This window comes from Berghia stephanieae, chromosome 6 (assembly GCF_034508935.2).
Source record: "Berghia stephanieae isolate SIO BIC M18660-M18661 chromosome 6, UCSD_Bste_1.3, whole genome shotgun sequence".
NCBI classification, from domain to species: Eukaryota; Metazoa; Mollusca; class Gastropoda; order Nudibranchia; family Aeolidiidae; genus Berghia; species Berghia stephanieae.
The window spans coordinates 18,182,959-18,199,986 of NC_088365.1; the positions used below are offsets into that span (position 1 = coordinate 18,182,959).

General features: G+C 34.5%; 2 protein-coding genes across 2 annotated transcripts in view; both read left to right on the forward strand.

Moving 5' to 3' along the window:
* The first annotated feature begins 2,992 nt into the window (after positions 1-2,992).
* Positions 2,993-11,085, forward strand: LOC144975786 (uncharacterized). The gene is made up of 5 exons (XM_078919974.1): positions 2,993-3,132; positions 4,305-4,442; positions 6,173-6,273; positions 6,932-7,053; positions 11,004-11,085. Exons 2-5 carry the CDS (start codon positions 4,307-4,309, stop codon positions 11,083-11,085), a joined length of 441 nt encoding a protein of 146 aa, XP_078776100.1. The 5' UTR covers positions 2,993-3,132; positions 4,305-4,306.
* A 25-nt stretch (positions 11,086-11,110) lies between these two features.
* The window catches only part of LOC144975787 (uncharacterized), a 46,587-nt gene continuing 40,669 nt past the window's right edge, over positions 11,111-17,028 (forward strand). The window contains exons 1-5 of the mRNA XM_078919975.1: positions 11,111-11,120; positions 11,578-11,713; positions 13,967-14,085; positions 14,828-15,010; positions 16,355-16,534. Coding sequence (XP_078776101.1) covers positions 11,111-11,120; positions 11,578-11,713; positions 13,967-14,085; positions 14,828-15,010; positions 16,355-16,534 — 628 coding nt within the window. The remainder of the gene's footprint in view (positions 11,121-11,577; positions 11,714-13,966; positions 14,086-14,827; positions 15,011-16,354; positions 16,535-17,028) is intronic.

Here is a 17,028-nt window from a genome sequence, read left to right on the forward strand (position 1 = left end):
CATTATTTTGAGTTTAATAATAAATAATAATAATAATGGTATAGATTGTGCGCCAAACATCCCTTCATCAGGAGGGCTCTGGGCGCAAAACATAGGTGAAGCCCTAAGTACACGAAAAACGCTAATTATACACATAATCAAAAGAAAGCCTGTCGGAATTCCTCTAGTGAAAACGAAGAACGTATCTCTAGTGATAGTAAATTCCACAACCTTGGGCCAGAATGCTGAAAGGCGCGTTCACCAGCCTTCACTCGACAGCGGGGTGTTTTCAATTTGAGGTCGTTCGTTGATCGAAGCGATCGCTGTGTTCAATGAGGATTAAAAGATATGATGGTGACGAGCCCTCCAAGCATTTGAAAACGATAGTTGAAGATTTATATTTAATCCGCTGGTCCACTGGCAGCCAATGCAGCCGCTGTAGTAATTCTGGAGCTGCAGTTTTCCTGTCTTTCTGCTGTACAACGCGGGCTGCCATGTTCTGTATTTTCTGGAGTTTGTTTATTTTGTCCTCCGTGAGACCAACAAACGGTGCATTGCAGCAGTCCATTTTCATGAATATCAAATATGTTATCAATTTGTTGCAAATTTCCCTATTAACCCTCTCCTTACCAGCTATTTTTAGAATATCCCCCAAAAATTCACACCCACCCAGCACAAAAATAGGCTTTTTTGACAATTGAAAACAAAAAAGTACCAAGTGAGCTCTACAACACAGTGTTTAGTATTTATAGCTGTCATCAAAGCATTTCTTTAAATTTTGTGATGTACAAGAGAAATCAAAATGTGAAAATTGTCGGCTACATCGTAACGAATGTGACGATTTTTCTATGGGTGGTAAGGAGAGGGTTAATAAATGGTCTGATTGTTCTGATATTTCTTAGAATGCAGCTAGCACTTGTTCTCACATTGTTAATATGTTTGTTCATAGACAGATCACTCTCTAAGGTGATGCCGATATTTTTGCTCTTGTTGTGAGTTGTATTTTGTCATTATCGTTGATTGCCAGTGCCAGTGTAAGTGGATCTTACACATTCTTTACTATTCTTTGTAATGTTGCCATCTCAACAGTGATAATATTCATTTCTCTTCAAGAATGCGGTTTTGCTTAGTAACATTGAGGTGAAAAAATAGAAAATGCAATCTGGTATTTTATTGTACGTCGATGTACACATCCGTCCAAACCGAAGGTTTTTCTTAGAAAAAATAATTGAAATTTCTAAAAATAGAATTTTGGAAACCCTGGAAATGCTGTTATCTCTTTACCATTGAACAGTAACTCAAGCCTCTTGGCCAAAGGGTCGATATGCTCTACCTAAGGTTGAGAGTGAATGATACAATATGATCTCAATGATGTTATCTCTTTACCATTGAACAGTAACTCAAGCCTCTTGGCCAAAGGGTCGATATGCTCTACCTAAGGTTGAGAGTGGATGTCCTCATGGCGGATCATTCCAGACAGGAAGACTTCTTACAACAGGGTAAGAATTTTACCTCAAATCATTTTTCCAGTTCATAATATAAAAACGAAATCTGCATGGCGTCCCCACACAAAGCTATGTTTTTTTTTGTTCCGATTAGAAGCATATTTATTTTCACTGATAGTATGCATGGATTTTTATTCAAATTTTTCTATTCATTACACATGTGAAGGGAACAAATTATTACAAATTACAAGATCATCTTTATGACCAATTAATGATAACTTTGTAAATTGATATCATATATGAACACATGTACAGATATATTGATAAAATGCTAGAATATAAAAGGTATATTTTAAAAACTTAACTGTATATGCGTTTTTAAGCCAATACATTACACATGATAAGAGGAAAATATTCAATATTATCTCGTCTCCTTATGCTTTATGTATGATTACTGCATTTGTTAAATATGTATACGATTACAGGATACCAAGGATAAGTGCATGTGGATTCTAACATGTTCTGACTTTGTGGCATTGAGATATGACAGCTGCCTTTGGACCAAAAGGCCCCTGGTTCGAACCCTTTACTTTGCGGCTCAATGTTGAGTCATTGAAAAATACTATTTACTCACATCTCTCGCCGCACTAAGGTGTAGAATGAGTATCTGTCTGACAGCTTCCTTGGTTCTGTCGAAAACAACCCATTGTAACAGTATTCTACATATGTCAGCTCTCGTCTTATTTGCTAAGCGTTGATTTTGGTTGGGGCCCCTGTAAAGCTATTGAGTACAATGATGGTTGCTGCGCAATATAAAAGCTCAATTAAATTTTTAAAGACTACTTAAGCAAACTTTGCTTTATTTAAAAATAATCGTTTTATTATTTTATTGATGAAATTTTAAACAAAAAATGTTTTTCTTATAGATGGAAACTCTAAATCGTCCAACAGTCACGTGAAAGGGACGATGAAAGGAAAGCAAACAGATATAAACTTTTGTACTAGAGATCTTGAAGATGACAAATTTGATTTGGAGGATGATGAAAAATTCAACTGGCCTGTCGGAACATTTTGTATATTCATGAAGGGAAATAAGTGCCCATTTGGTAAATATGGTTATTTACAAAATAATGCTGTCACATTTGAAGGGTAACAGTTAAGCTATGTTACAATTTATTTACATCTCGTAACACCTGTCGAATTTGAAACAAAATATATAATTCAATGTGCAAAATGTGCATAGGTCATCTGGCAGTTTAGACAGAAACCATTTATTGATACTAAATTCCTCCGATCCAAAATAATAAGCTTCTTGAATAGTACATTTATCTAATTCTTATCCTGTTGTCATTTGAGATTATTCATTCTATATTTTTTCATGTTCCAAACACATTTTGCATATATATCTAGAAAATAAAATCATTTGTATGTTTGTAGATTTAAATGCCTCATAGTATCTTTGATTGCAATAAAACAATACATTCATTTATTCCTGAAATTGTCACCAGATTTTATCAAGAGCTCTTTTGAATACACGGTTGACTCCAGTAGTGCATCTGGACATATGCCAGATGGATCCTATGGGAAAAAGACAATTGAAGTAAAGTTTGCTGTCAGTATAGAGGCTTTATAGAAGATGAAAATAATTTCCCCACAGATAAACCTTTTGCACTAATCAGATATCAGCGATCCTGCCAATCGATAAGAGGTATTACATTATTTCATTTACTATTTATTCCCTTTATCTATCTATCTATCTATATATATATATATATCATATTCTGTCTTTCATTCTGTCAATCTGTACATCTCTTACTCAATGTCTCTTACTACAGCTTTCTCCTCCTCTCCCTCTTTCTGTCTTTTGACTTTCTCTTCACCGGTCCCTCCCTTCTTACACTCTCTTGATATTTTCCCTTCATTCTTGATCACATTCGAATTCCCAGGTTTAAGAGTTTTTTTTGTTTCCAAAATGAAGGTGATTTAAATCGATCTATATTTGAAGAACGAGTTTTCTGGCCAAAATTTTGATACGTGTTTTTCCATGGCACGGCAGTTAAATGGTTAAAACACTTTCCCTCACACGATTTTTGGAAAACATTCTTGTTATTTTTTATACAGAGCACGACGAGAGGCTATGAAATGGATTGTTGAGTAAGACCATTGAAAGTTTGTTTTTATGAAATAACAGTGACCATGTGTCATGATGTTGTGGATGCCCGAACTGTTTGATGATGTACTTTACAGTGGAACCTGAGTGAATAGTAATTGTGGAATCAGCCTAAAATTCCAGTTAAAATCGAATCCAGTTTTAGCTGAATTCCAAGAGAAGCAAACCAAATGGCACTCATTCATTTCTCTCTCTCTCTCTCTCTCTCTCTCTCTCTCTCTCTCTCCTCTCTCTCTCTCTCTCTCTCTCTCTCTCTCTCTATATATATATATATATATATATATATATATCTTCACTCCCCTCCTCTCCTCCTCCTCCTCCTCCTCCTCCTCCTCCTCCTCCTCTTTCTTCTCTCTCTCTCTCTCTCCCTCTTTCTTTCTCTCTCCCTCTTTCTTTCTCTCTCTCTCTTTTGGGATTTGGAGCCCCTGTTGAAACAAGTAGGCTCTTAAAAGTCCATGTTATCACCAGGTTTCTGTTATAGTTAGAATTTATATACATGGGATGCACTGCACTTACCAAACTAAATTTACCTTAACAGAACGACCCGTGCATTTTACTGATCCCAATACGCATTACATCTTAATTTTCATATATAATGTGCATTCTTTCCCTTGAACTAGATAGACAGATAATTATGAAACCATTTTGCTTAAGTTAAATATTGAATTAAAAATTCATATTCCACATAATAATTAATTCATTTGTCCTAGGAATGCATTCCTCGCATGAATCAATTACCATTGCAAGTAAAGACAAGATCAAAGTTGATGAAGTGACTACGAAATGGTTAAACAGGGGAGGAAAATCGTTGGATTTGCCACTATGCTACTACAAACCAACTGACATGAGTAAGCAAGCGACTATTCGATACGTTACAGCAATTTCATTCTATAGAGGACTATTTCCGCTGAAACTTAATGTGATCAAATTGATTGACAAGGGCCTCTTCTACTAAAATGTAGGACAAGACAAAAGACATTTATGGCACAATTATAATGATTTTCTACACTTGAGTGTGGTGAGAGAATATGAGTAAAGCGTCTTTGTCAAGGACTCAACTTTGTGCCGCCGAGCGCACATCTAGAACCGGGGATAGATTAGAATGTTTTCAATTTTCTTTATAAGAAAGATTGTATTTTTGATATAAGTTATGGTCAAAACGGGTGTTGAAAGTGATACGATTGCTTGAGTTTAATTTGTTACATTTAGGCCAGGCAGCTAAAATTTGTCTCCTTGTATCTGAAACAAAATGTCACAATATGATGAGTGGAAACTACTTTTTCATCATCCCATAATCTCTGGTTCGATCCCACTTGTGCTCTCATCCTATAGTCTCTAGTGTAATCCCCACTGGTGCCCACCTACCATAGTCTCCGATTCACACTGCACTGGAGAGGATTTCGGTAGATTTCGGCAGATTTATGTAAACATCGGTGAATGTAGGTAGATTTCTGTGGATTTCGATATTCCGCAGTACCGGAAAAATATAGGGAATGTGTGTTAAACCACACTGAGGGTCCATAAAGGCTGATCCCCCCCCCCCCCCCCTTTGAACGCTTCTTATAGTTTTTTCTCCATTGCCCGGAAGTGTATAACTGGCATTTTTCAGGTATCTAAATTTAATTTGGATTAATCTATTCTGAAATGTTAAACTTCCTCTACATATTCGAGAACGTTTAATTCATCATTGATCCATTAATTCTATTTTAATCAGAAGTTCCGAGGTTTGATACTCCGTCCAGGAAAACTGAATTTTCTCCCTGAATTTTTATTGTATTTTTCTCCCCCCGGGTCCATGACCAACAGCAACACTTAACATGTAGGGCGGGACATGGCGTCTGTTAGGCGATATCATAATATTTACCTGGCACTATATCACTGGCATCTTTTCAGATCTTATCTCTTTTTTATTATGGACTCAACTACTCTCACGGTACACTTCATAGCTTTTAAGTTTGCACGGATCCATGAAATTCTTTGCACTAGTTATATTAACCCTCTTATTACCACCTATTGGAAAATCGACACATTTGTTACGATGCAACCTGCAACGTCACTTTTCTTATCCAGATTTAATTTCTTTTTGCAATAGCTATAAAAACTTGACATTCAGGGCCCATATTTGCGAACAATATTATGTATAGAATGTGCTTGATCTTGATGCTTGTCTGTTTGAGTAAGAACTGACTGTTTTTGTGTTGAATGAGTGTAAAGTTTTAGGGAAAATTCTGAAAATGGCTGGTAAGGAGAGGGTTAAGGTATAGTTTGTATGAGTCAGGAGATTCTAATGTTATGTGAATAACATCTCGGTTGACATTGGAGTCGTATATGTAGCCAGTCCTTCGTAGAACAAACAATGAATAGTCCCATATTAAATCATATGGCAAGATAATCATTTTAGTAGCAGCGTTAGGATTACAGAGCATGAGAAGAGCGAGGATGGATGAGACGAAAATCATATATTTAAACTAGAACAGGATGCCATCAGAGGATGAATTACTCAAGGACTTGTGTCCAGTCCTTATATGGTGGTTTGAAATCACACGTTTGTTTACAAATCCTATTTTCCTATATCTAGACTGTGGAGATGCCATTACACTAACCAAATCTAACCCAGAAGCTACGATTGAAATGAATGTCAATGGACGTCCTTATATGGAATGTACTTGGATAATCAAGGTTAGTAGGTGTTTGGGTGTTTTAGGTACTTCAAAAATATATTATACACTATTTCTACTAAAATAGACCTTTGTTGTTATTATCTAGATTTAAAAAATCTTAACAAAGGATTTTTTAAAGTGACAACCAAAGAGAGAGAGGGAAGAAGAGAGGGGTTGGTAGAGAGGATATATAATATATATATATATATATATATATATATATATATATATATTTGTGTATGTGTGTGTGATGTGTGAACTGAGAAATGAAATAAGAGAGATAGAGAGAGAGAGGTAGAGAGAGAGAGAGAGAGAGAGAGAGAGAGAGAGAGAGCGAGACAGATAGATAGATAGATAGATAGATAGATAGATAAATAGATAGAAAGAAAGAGAGAGAGAGAGAGAGAGAGAGAGAGAGAGAGAGAGAGAATACAAAAGATTAAAATCATTTATTTAACTATGATTTTACAACAAATTAGAAAACTAATACATTTTTATTCGTTTTCTATCATGTAATATGTACGTGGCCATTTTATAGACTTATATTGTATCTATGTATATTAGCTTTGTTGACTCACCATCAAGTTACACATGATAAACTCTATGTTATTCAAAGTGACACAACATAAAAAAAGATCATTTGACATATTTCTAATCGCATTGTGTTTTTTACGCAGGGTGAGAAAGAAACATCTGGCATTGTTTTGAACTTTGAAGACATTAATATCGAAAAAGACGGCAAGAAATGTAAAGATGTGCTTGAGATTCGTCATGCAAGGATTGGTCAGATTGGTCTCAAGTAAGATTGGTGTCAAGTTTATATTACAACTATTCGCAATTGTCACGTCACATGTAAAACGTTGTTAAAGGATAGGAGCTTTTTGTAATGAATAATATGTTGGACATTGTGCAATTTATAAAATGATAAATGCTTACGATGAGCAATTGAAATATGAATTTAATACGTTTCACAAAAATTAAAATGAAAATGGTTTACAATTAGCATATCACATGTAATATACGTTTTATGATCTGTAAAATGAAAATGGTTTACAATTAGCACATCACATGTAATATACGTTTTACTATCTGTATAATGAAAATGGTTTACAATTAGCACATCACATGTAATGTACGTTTTACGATCTGTAAAATGAAAATGGGTTACAATTAGCATATCACATGTAAAATACATTTTACAATCTTTAAAATTATAATGGTTTACAATTATAATATTACATGAGGACGTAAATTCAGACAAACTTAAAAAGTATTGAAAAATTTAAAGATTGATAAAGGATTTTAGTACATTATGTAAGACGTCTTACCCTCTATAATAAACAAGCTACATGTGAGATATTGGATGTACAATATTTAGAATGAATTGTGTTTATAAGTAGCAAATAAAAATCACATGTAGAAGAGACATTGCAGCAACTGTTTCCCCATTTCGCCAACGTTTTATAGCATATAATATTGTATTTCGTGCTGTAATGAATCGTCTTGATAAACACTAAGTGCTACCAACAAGGGTTCAGGAAATAGCGATCTTGTAAATCACAGCTGACATCCACACTCGAATTAATCTGTAAATCACTAAACGAGAAAATACAAATTGATTGATGGATTTTTGACTTCGGCTAGCTAGTCCAAAAATGAGAAAACTATAAATTTAGGAATATAGAATAAAGTCAAGTTCAAACAGATTTGGAAGACATTAGAAGAAAAAACCTTCACTTCTGCATAAAAACTGGCCATGCAACAGAACTCAGAAAGTTGTTATAGTTGGCAAAATAATCCCCCCCCCCATTGTATTATTGGGATTACCATATGCATAAGGCACTGCCCTGGTCTTTTGTGATTTAGAAGCTTCATAAATATGACGTCAGGAAATGCTTATCCCAAGAAACCTATTAAACCTTTTTTTCCGACGCCAGTTTACTGTTTAGAGATATGGATAATAAAATCAAATCACTTGATGCCTCTAATACGAACTCGACACCCTTTTCCACCGAATCAAAGAAATGGTACATGGCATTTCATCCTGCTTAATGAAACCACTATTCCATACTATTGCTTCCCATAACTTTCTGTTCTACTTCTCTGCAGATGACTCTCAAATTTATAAATCTTTGTCTTTTGCATGACACAATTCTGCGTTTTCAAAATGCATGATTGACATTAAGTACTGGATAATTGAGAACAAACTCTAAATAAACGAATCCAAAACTGAAAGTATTTTTTATTTCCAACCCCCCTCCCCCCCCCAAAAAAAAAGCAATTAGAAATGGGAAGCATTACTATAAATATAAGTGAAGTGCATTCACCTAAGCAGGTTAGGAGTATGGGGCCATCTTCGATGAAAATCTATCCATGTCATTCGGTCTAAATAATGTCTGTAAATCTTTGAGTTTTGAAATCAATAGAATATTCCGTGTCAGAAAGTTTTTAATTGTCACCAAAAAATTAATGGATTCTTTGATTTTATCAAAACTCGATTATTGTAATTCCTTTTTGTCAGGTCTCCCACTGAATCTAACTGGTAAATGACAAAGGGTACACAATTCAATAGCGGCATAATATATCAAAAAAGAAAATTCGACCAAATCACCCCACTTTTGGAAACTTTGCACTGGCTTCCTGTCCGCTATAGAATATACTACAAAATCGCTTTATTAGTTTTCAAATGCCTCAACAATTTAGCCCCCCTTTATCTTTCAGAACTTATAAACCTTAAGCCACGAATCAGAAGCCTTCAGTCATGCCGCGACATCACTTTATTATCTGTACCAAAGTGTAATTTAACATCTTTAGTTTTTCGTTCTTTTCAATGTTATGGCCCCAAACTCTGGAATACCCTACATACCCCAACCCATTAGAGAAATCGAGAATATCTCAAACTTAAATCTGCATTTTAAACCATGCCGACTGTAATGATTGTATACTATTATTTAAGCAATTTGTATTTTGTTTCAATATTTCATTTTGACTTTACATATGTACGTAACGTAAATTGTTATCTGTAAAGCGCTTTGAAATGTTTGGTTATACTGGAAAGCGCCAAACAAGTGTCTTATTATTATTATTATTATTATTATTATTATTATTATTATTATTATTATTATTAGTAGTAGTAGTAGTAGTAGTAGTAGTAGTGGTGGTAGTAGTAGTAGTAGTAGTAGTAGTAGTAGTAGTAGTAGTAGTAGTAGTAGTAGTAGTAGTAGTAGTAGTAGTAGTAGTAATAGTATGATCATCATCATTAACATGATATTATATATAATTATATCATAAACAACAAACCGATTCACTTTCGATACAGCCTAATAAACTAGACACTCCAGCGATTCTAGAGAGTCCGCTACCTCACAGTCTGCAAACCGCCGATTGAAATAGGACTTAAGTGGAAGTGATTTCCGAAAGCAAATAGAACACTAAGATTCTTGCGCCAGTGTCCTCAGAAAGTAAAGTCTTAAGCTTTCAGTGCACTAATGAGGCCGACATTGGAAAATGCCAGTTCGGGAAACACTCATAAAGAACACTGAACAGGTTTCAACGTAAAGAGTGGAAGTCATGGCAATCTGCAAATCCACGCATAAAAGAAATTTTACAACATATGCCCTCAACAAGCTAGAACTCTCGATGAAAATTTCGAGGCTCACGGTACTTTAGAAAAGTGGAAGAGGAAATTCAATATAAACAACACATCACTCATTATTCCCTAACAATTGAAACAAATACCAGGCGGATATAAAACGAGATACTTCCACACATACAAATTCATTATCCTCACATTTCTTCTGGAGAACTATAACAGAATTGAATTCATTGCCAAAACACGACATCAACAGTTCTCACAAGAAAGTCATCAGAACACCCATCGTCTCAATAGGTTACTTTTGTCAAGGCGATTCCCATATTTTGCTGCAGGGTGCAATCCATCTTTTTTGTAGCAATGACTATCCCGCACAAATCTTTGGGCCTCTTTTTCGCTTACGAAGTGCCCGAATTCGCGTCATAATATGGGACGAAGCCGTTTCGTATATGCTACTTTAAAAAATTAATTACGACGCTGTTTATTGCTGAATATGACTGAAAGTTGGCACACAGTTAGAAAAAAGGTCATATTAGATCATGTCAAGCGACAAAACTCGTGCAATTACCAGAAGACCGTTAAAAATAGATTTTTACTCTTTGGAGTAAAATATTTCTAAAACTACCGGGCGTGGAGGTTTTGTCGCTGACAAGGTAATACATGAACATTTCTTCTTTTTGGTTGTAAAATTTCATATGAATATGACGAGTACTTTTCCCGTATTTTACAAAACACCATCCTAATTTGCTCTTCAAGTTTCACACTTATTACGCAAGATACAACCAAAGGTCGAAAAAAAATGCCGAAAAAGCGTCCCATATTTTCGCGTTATTTTCCTCTTTGCGGGTCATCCAAATAAATGACACATTTGAAACTGCATAACTTGTTTATTTACGAATGGATTTTCAAAATTCAAAAACATTTTTACTCAGTGGAGATAGGGCTTTGATTTTAGACAAAAATTTTCCTCAAAAAGAGAAAAAAACGTTTTTCATAGTCATTGCTACTTTTTTGTGTGTGCAAAACTTCTCCCACACTGGACTTAAGTTTTACTTAATTCTCTAATCACTATCAAGAAGTACTAGTTCATCATATCTATTATGTTAAAAAATAAAAATAAAATTAAGATTCACTAAATTCGTGTCATTTCAATCCAGATATTGTGACAAAGTCGATTACTCAATCCGATCAATCACCGACAAAGTCCTTGTGAGGTTCAACACCTTTCGGAAATTCTAAATCATCATTTAAGATTAAAGCAAAAATGACCGACTGTAAGTAGTTTTAGTTAGCACAAGATAGTATGTATTTACAATAAACAATATTTCTTCTTCTTTCTTCTTCTTCTTCTTCTTCTTCTTCTTTCTTCTTCTTCTTCTTCTTCTTCTTCTTCTTCTTCTTCTTCTTCATCTTCTTCTTCTTCTTCTTCTTCTTCTTCTTCTTCTTCTTCTTCTTCTTCTTCTTCTTCTTCTTCTTCTTCTTCTTTTTTTTTTCTTCTTCTTCTTCTTCTTCTTCTTCCTTCTCTTACTTCCCCTCCTCCTTCACCACCACGACCACCATCACCTCCTCCTCCTCATCCTATTTCTTCTTCTTCTTCTTCTTCTTCTTCTTCTTCTTCTTCTTCTTCTTCTTCTTCTTCTTCTTCTTCTTCAACTTCTTCTTCTTCGCCTTACTGTTTATACGAGATTACATAATATGTTTTGTATCTTTCCCTTATTTACCATCATGCAGTTGACGACATGTGTTACGATCCAGTCGACAAAAGGGGACTCAACTATGCCGGTCCTGTGAACTACACTCGTCTATATGAACCGTGTCTTCCCTGGATTAAAATGAAGCATTGTTATCGACATCCCGGTGTTATGAAGTGAGCAAAATACATAACCACACACACACACACACACACACACACACACACACACACTAACATATAATATATATATATATATATATTATATATATATATATATATATATATATATATATATATATATATATATATATCCATTAGGTAATGTTTGCATCTTTTGAATTGGTGACAACTTAGATCAATCAAAAACAGGTGTATACAAAATTATGATCACCAGTCACATTCTTGCTGTAGGGTGGGTTGAACCATGTTATGTGTCGTTTTCTTTGTCGCTTTTTTGTTGGGGTGGTAATGGTCTCTTCCTCATATTTTAGATTGTAGTTATGTCCACTTTTGTTTACAACCTGCATGAATCTTCCTTCAGGAACATACACAAACGAGATTCTACTACACTAAGTGAACACATTTGGAACCTCAAAGAAAAAAACATACAACACAGCATCACATGGAAAATCATTTCCAGAGCACAGTCGTACTCCCCCTCTTCTAAGATGTGCAACCTCTGCTTGGAAGAAAAATTCTTCATCATCACAAAACCGAACATGGTATTAGTCAACAGAAGAAACGAACTTACATCCTCATGCAGACATAGAAACAAACACCTTTTATGTAATTACGAACCTCCATAAACACGAATCTAGAAAAATACGAAAAACACAACAATCTATATTCACTCCCACTTCCTGATGAGAGCAACGCTCGATAACAACGTTGTAGAAGTCAAACAATCTTAAATTATCTTTCAAATGTTTATAAATAGCTCTTTTTATCCAAAAAATCAGCACTATTATTTCATGGTATTTATTTTTATAATTTATATATATATATATATATATATATATATATATATATATATATATATAGATACATAATATATATTCTAATAATAGTAATTCCATCAAACCGTTGACTGACATGCATAAGCTTCTTATATTATATTGTTTATAATATCTCCTGGGCATTATGATCCGTCGTTTGACTTTTGAAATAGCCCTGTTGCCAGATTCATTCGCGCGCACCTACAAACGTTATTATTGTCTTGAATTTGATCTTTGGTGCCTAAAAAGATTTGTCTCGAATTATGCTAATTTCCAAAATACAGTAGTATCATAATCAAAATAGATGAGCACCTTCTTGTAATATCCTTTATTTCTCTACAAATATTGCGGATTCTGCTTGAGTAAGTATGAAATTTAGGCAATTGCCAATATAAAACATGCAATTTCAAAGAATGTTCAATCAACACAAGTAAAATCTATAATGAACTAAAGAAAAACTAACAAAAATATTTAAATCAATAAATAGATAAATATGTCATGTATATATATATATTGAATCGTGTTGGATACAAATATGTTACGAATAGTGCTCGACATGTAGCAATGGAGCAAATTACTATTTTAATATTTACCACAATGTTGGTACAAGATACAACCTCCACACCTCAACCTTTAGAAACACCAACAAAATAACATCCACAAAACTCAGCGAACATATTTGGAAATTAAAAGACAACAAACTAGACCACAGCATTTCATGGAAAATTATATCTAAAGCAACAAGATACACACCATCATCAAAACAATGTAGCTTATCAAACACCCCCATGAAGCCACACTCAACACGAAATATGAGATGGACAATAGCTGTCCACATAGACGAAAACACTTACTAATCAACTACAAACCTACGGAACCACTTTAACAAGCAACAACACACAACAAGCCAAACTCATGTAACACAAAGTCCTGACGATGGCTGAAAAGGCCTGAAACATCGATGTAGACTGACTCCAACATTGTGTTAAATATTAAAATTATATATATATATATATATATATATATATATATATATATAAACAAAAACCATGAAATAATAGTGCTCAACTATAAAAGGATAACAGGAGCTATTTATAAAACATTTCAAGTATAATTATGATCAACTTCTACAAAATTGTTTCGAGCGTTAGCTCTCATCACTTCCTGATGAGAGCTAACGCTCGAAACAATATTGTAGATGTTGATCATAATTATAGTTGAAACCTTTTATACATATTATATATATATATATATAAATATATATATATATATATATATATATGTATATATATATATATATATATATATATATATATATATATATATGTCTAGAGTGTCAGTGTGTGAATATACTATAAATATTATGACAACTAACGTTATCGAATGTTTCCTTGGGTGGAAGCTAAACTGATATTTTATGAACATACCTCAGAGATTTATATGACAACTTGGATGGAAATGTCTGTCGAAATCCCGACAATAGTTTCCGGCCCTGGTGTTATACAGATGAAGAAGGATGCATGCGTAACTATTGTGACGTGTGTGGATTGGGTGAGTTATTATTATCATTATTATTATTATTATTATTATTATTATTATTATTATTATTATTATTATTATTATTATTATTATTATTATTATTATTATTATTATTACAATTGTAATAATAATAATAATAATAATAATAATAATAATAATAATAATAATAATAATAATAATAATAATAATAATAATAATAATAAATAATAATAATAATAATTATTATTATTATTATTATTAGTAGTAGTAGTAGTAGTAGTAGTAGTAGTAGTAGTAGTAGTAGTAGTAGTAGTAGTAGTAGTAGTAGTAGTAGTATATTGTTGCGTAATACTCTCCTTTGTTCTTATCATCTATGTGACGTAACAAGCTATAGTGGTCCAACCTACTTCAACATATTTCAAGTTCAGTCGGTCAAGAATTCAATCAAATGGTTTGACAGTTTATGACATTTACTTGAAGGTTCCATTAAAAATTTACACAATATCTGAATTTATTTCAGAGTAATGTAGGCTGACTGTTTTTCTTAAGATAAGAGGTGTAATATTATAATTTTTGAACTTGTATTGGTATTTGGTACTCCGTGTAGTACCTACTCCGAAAGTCGTGCAATGGTCAAGAATTCGATGACGAAAACCAATAAGTTTACAAGTTAAAAAATTGTATAATAAATGCATGCTTACGTCAAAAAGGAAATGATAGACAAAAAGAGAGAGGAGTGTAATAATTGCTTATTTTAAAGTTTGCTAACTACCAGTCAGTCATCTTACAATACTGTATGAAATTCTATCCACGACAGAGGTACCTAAAGACAAATTGGATTACTGTGACAAACTGAAAGACAATGGATTCTGTACCGCGAATGAAGCCTTGGCCTTGAAATACTGTGCCAAGACTTGCTTTGATAAAGCGTCGGGCATCCAAAGACCATTGATAAAATGTAAGTACAAACAGATTACATTGTGCTATTAATAAAATTCTCATCAGAATTAATCATTTTTGGAGTGTCTATCTTGGATTAATGAGAAATGAGCAACGATGCGATTATAAGTGAGTAATAATCTGCTGGAAGCCCTGCACCGTAAAAAGAGCAAAACATTGAAAAGAGAATGTTCGGGCTAAAATTTTTAAAATCTCTTCCTCTGCCAAAACAGAAAAAAATGAATTACTTCACGCAAAGCCCACGAGAGATAGTGATCGTTGATCCCATTGACATACGGTATTAATTTCTTTGTCATGTTGTTGACTGAAGAATCATTTTGAGCTCGAATCGTTCCGTCATGAGCAGTTTGTTTTGTTTTGAAACTTGAAGATGCAATATTCATTTTTATTCAATACTTTGTAAACAAATAATAATCGTTAGTACTGATGATTCAAGGTCGTTCTTCCTCATTGGAAAACTAAAACTTTTGACTTTGAATAATGTTCACAATGGTTCACCCCCCCCCCTTCCACCCCAAGCAGTCAATATGAAAGCAAATGTCATTTTAATAAGCAAAATTTGCCTATTACGGACCTTTTTATATATGCGCACTTTCCAAATCAGCCACGGTATGTAGCCAGGTATTCTTTCATTTTAGAATCGAGTTGGGCAATGCGCTTTAAGTGTTTTATCCTTAGGCAAAACTCCCAGCCTGGTATAACACTCGCCTCCTGATTGGAAGGTCCTGGAATCTAGTCCCGTTTTGATAAGCGCACAGTTAAATCCTTCACTCACATAATCTCACCGTACCCATGTGTAAAATGAGTACCTGACCGTTAACAGCGTTGTCTATGTCAGAAAAAAAGTAATATTGCCTAACAGGCGTCATTTCTCGTCCTACACGTTAAGTGTTGCTGTCAAAGAACACGTTGTAAAGCGCTTTGAGCCCGTTTGATGGATTTTGCGCCATGCAAATGGTCAATTAAAAAACATTTCTCATCCTAATTTTACTCCAAAATACCAGATGTGCATTGTTGTTACTGCTTTATTTGGTGAAGACGGCGAGACGTACCTCCAGTGTCTTTGACACATTAGTGGGTCGTCCAGATTCGCCATTCTATTCTGTCACGTGCTGCCATGTATGCGTCGTCCCGCCCAAGTCAGCCCTCGGAGACTCTCCCGTTAGAGTAACCTTAAATTCCACCCCCCCCCCCTCCCCCCTCACTCGTCCACCATGAAAAGTTATGGTATTTCCATTTTTAGAAAAGAAAGAAAAAAAAAGAAGAAAGATGTTGAAGTAGCTAGTTCTTAAATTCGAATTCTTTCGAACGTCCGTATAGCAATGTCTGTCTCACAATACAGATCCTGACATAACATGCGGCAAACCAACGCCACCAAGTGACGGAGAGGTCATGGGAAAGGTTAAATCAAGTTACAAGCTGGGAGAGACTGTCACATACAAATGCAAAAGAAGTACAAGTATGGTCGCCGCATCATGCTTGACCAGTGGTCAGTGGACTGAAATTGGTTCTGTTTGTTACGGTAAGCGGATTATTTACATTATTACAACACCAAATTTTGAATATTCTGTTAGTAGTCCTTTAGAGGCCCGTGGGGTCGGAGTTCATCCCGGTTCCTAAAGCGTGAAATGGACAATAGCAATCGCTTGAAAAGGATGCTAGTCTATTACAAAGTACTTTTCTAACAGACCCAGCTACCCAATCATTGCTGCGTGGACAGGCGGGGAGAGGGGGGGATGGGTCAGAAAAAATGTCGACTGCACCCGGGATGAATGTCCGTCCCTGTGCATGGAGAGGGAATGCTCTACCAACTGAGCTATTGGGACCCCCCAAAATCTGTTAGACATAGATATATAATTACAAATAGCATCGTCTCGAAGTGAAGTGGTATTATTGACGCTGTAAATAGAGAACAAAAGTGTGCTTTAAAAAGAACGGGTTCCGATATCATTGGACGTGTAAAAATACTCTTCCAGAGGACTTAATAAAATGTGTGAAAATAATATTTTGGTTTCA

What these genes read in the sequence shown, in the direction of transcription:
- LOC144975786 (XM_078919974.1), top strand. Translation starts at nt 4,307, where the DNA reads ATGCATTCCTCGCATGAATCAATTACCATTGCAAGTAAAGACAAGATC. An exon ending in CTACAAACCAACTGACATGA is followed by an intron (nt 4,443 to 6,172) that starts GTAAGCAAGCGA and finishes TCCTATATCTAG; the next exon opens with ACTGTGGAGATGCCATTACA. An exon ending in AATGTACTTGGATAATCAAG is followed by an intron (nt 6,274 to 6,931) that starts GTTAGTAGGTGT and finishes TTTTTTACGCAG; the next exon opens with GGTGAGAAAGAAACATCTGG.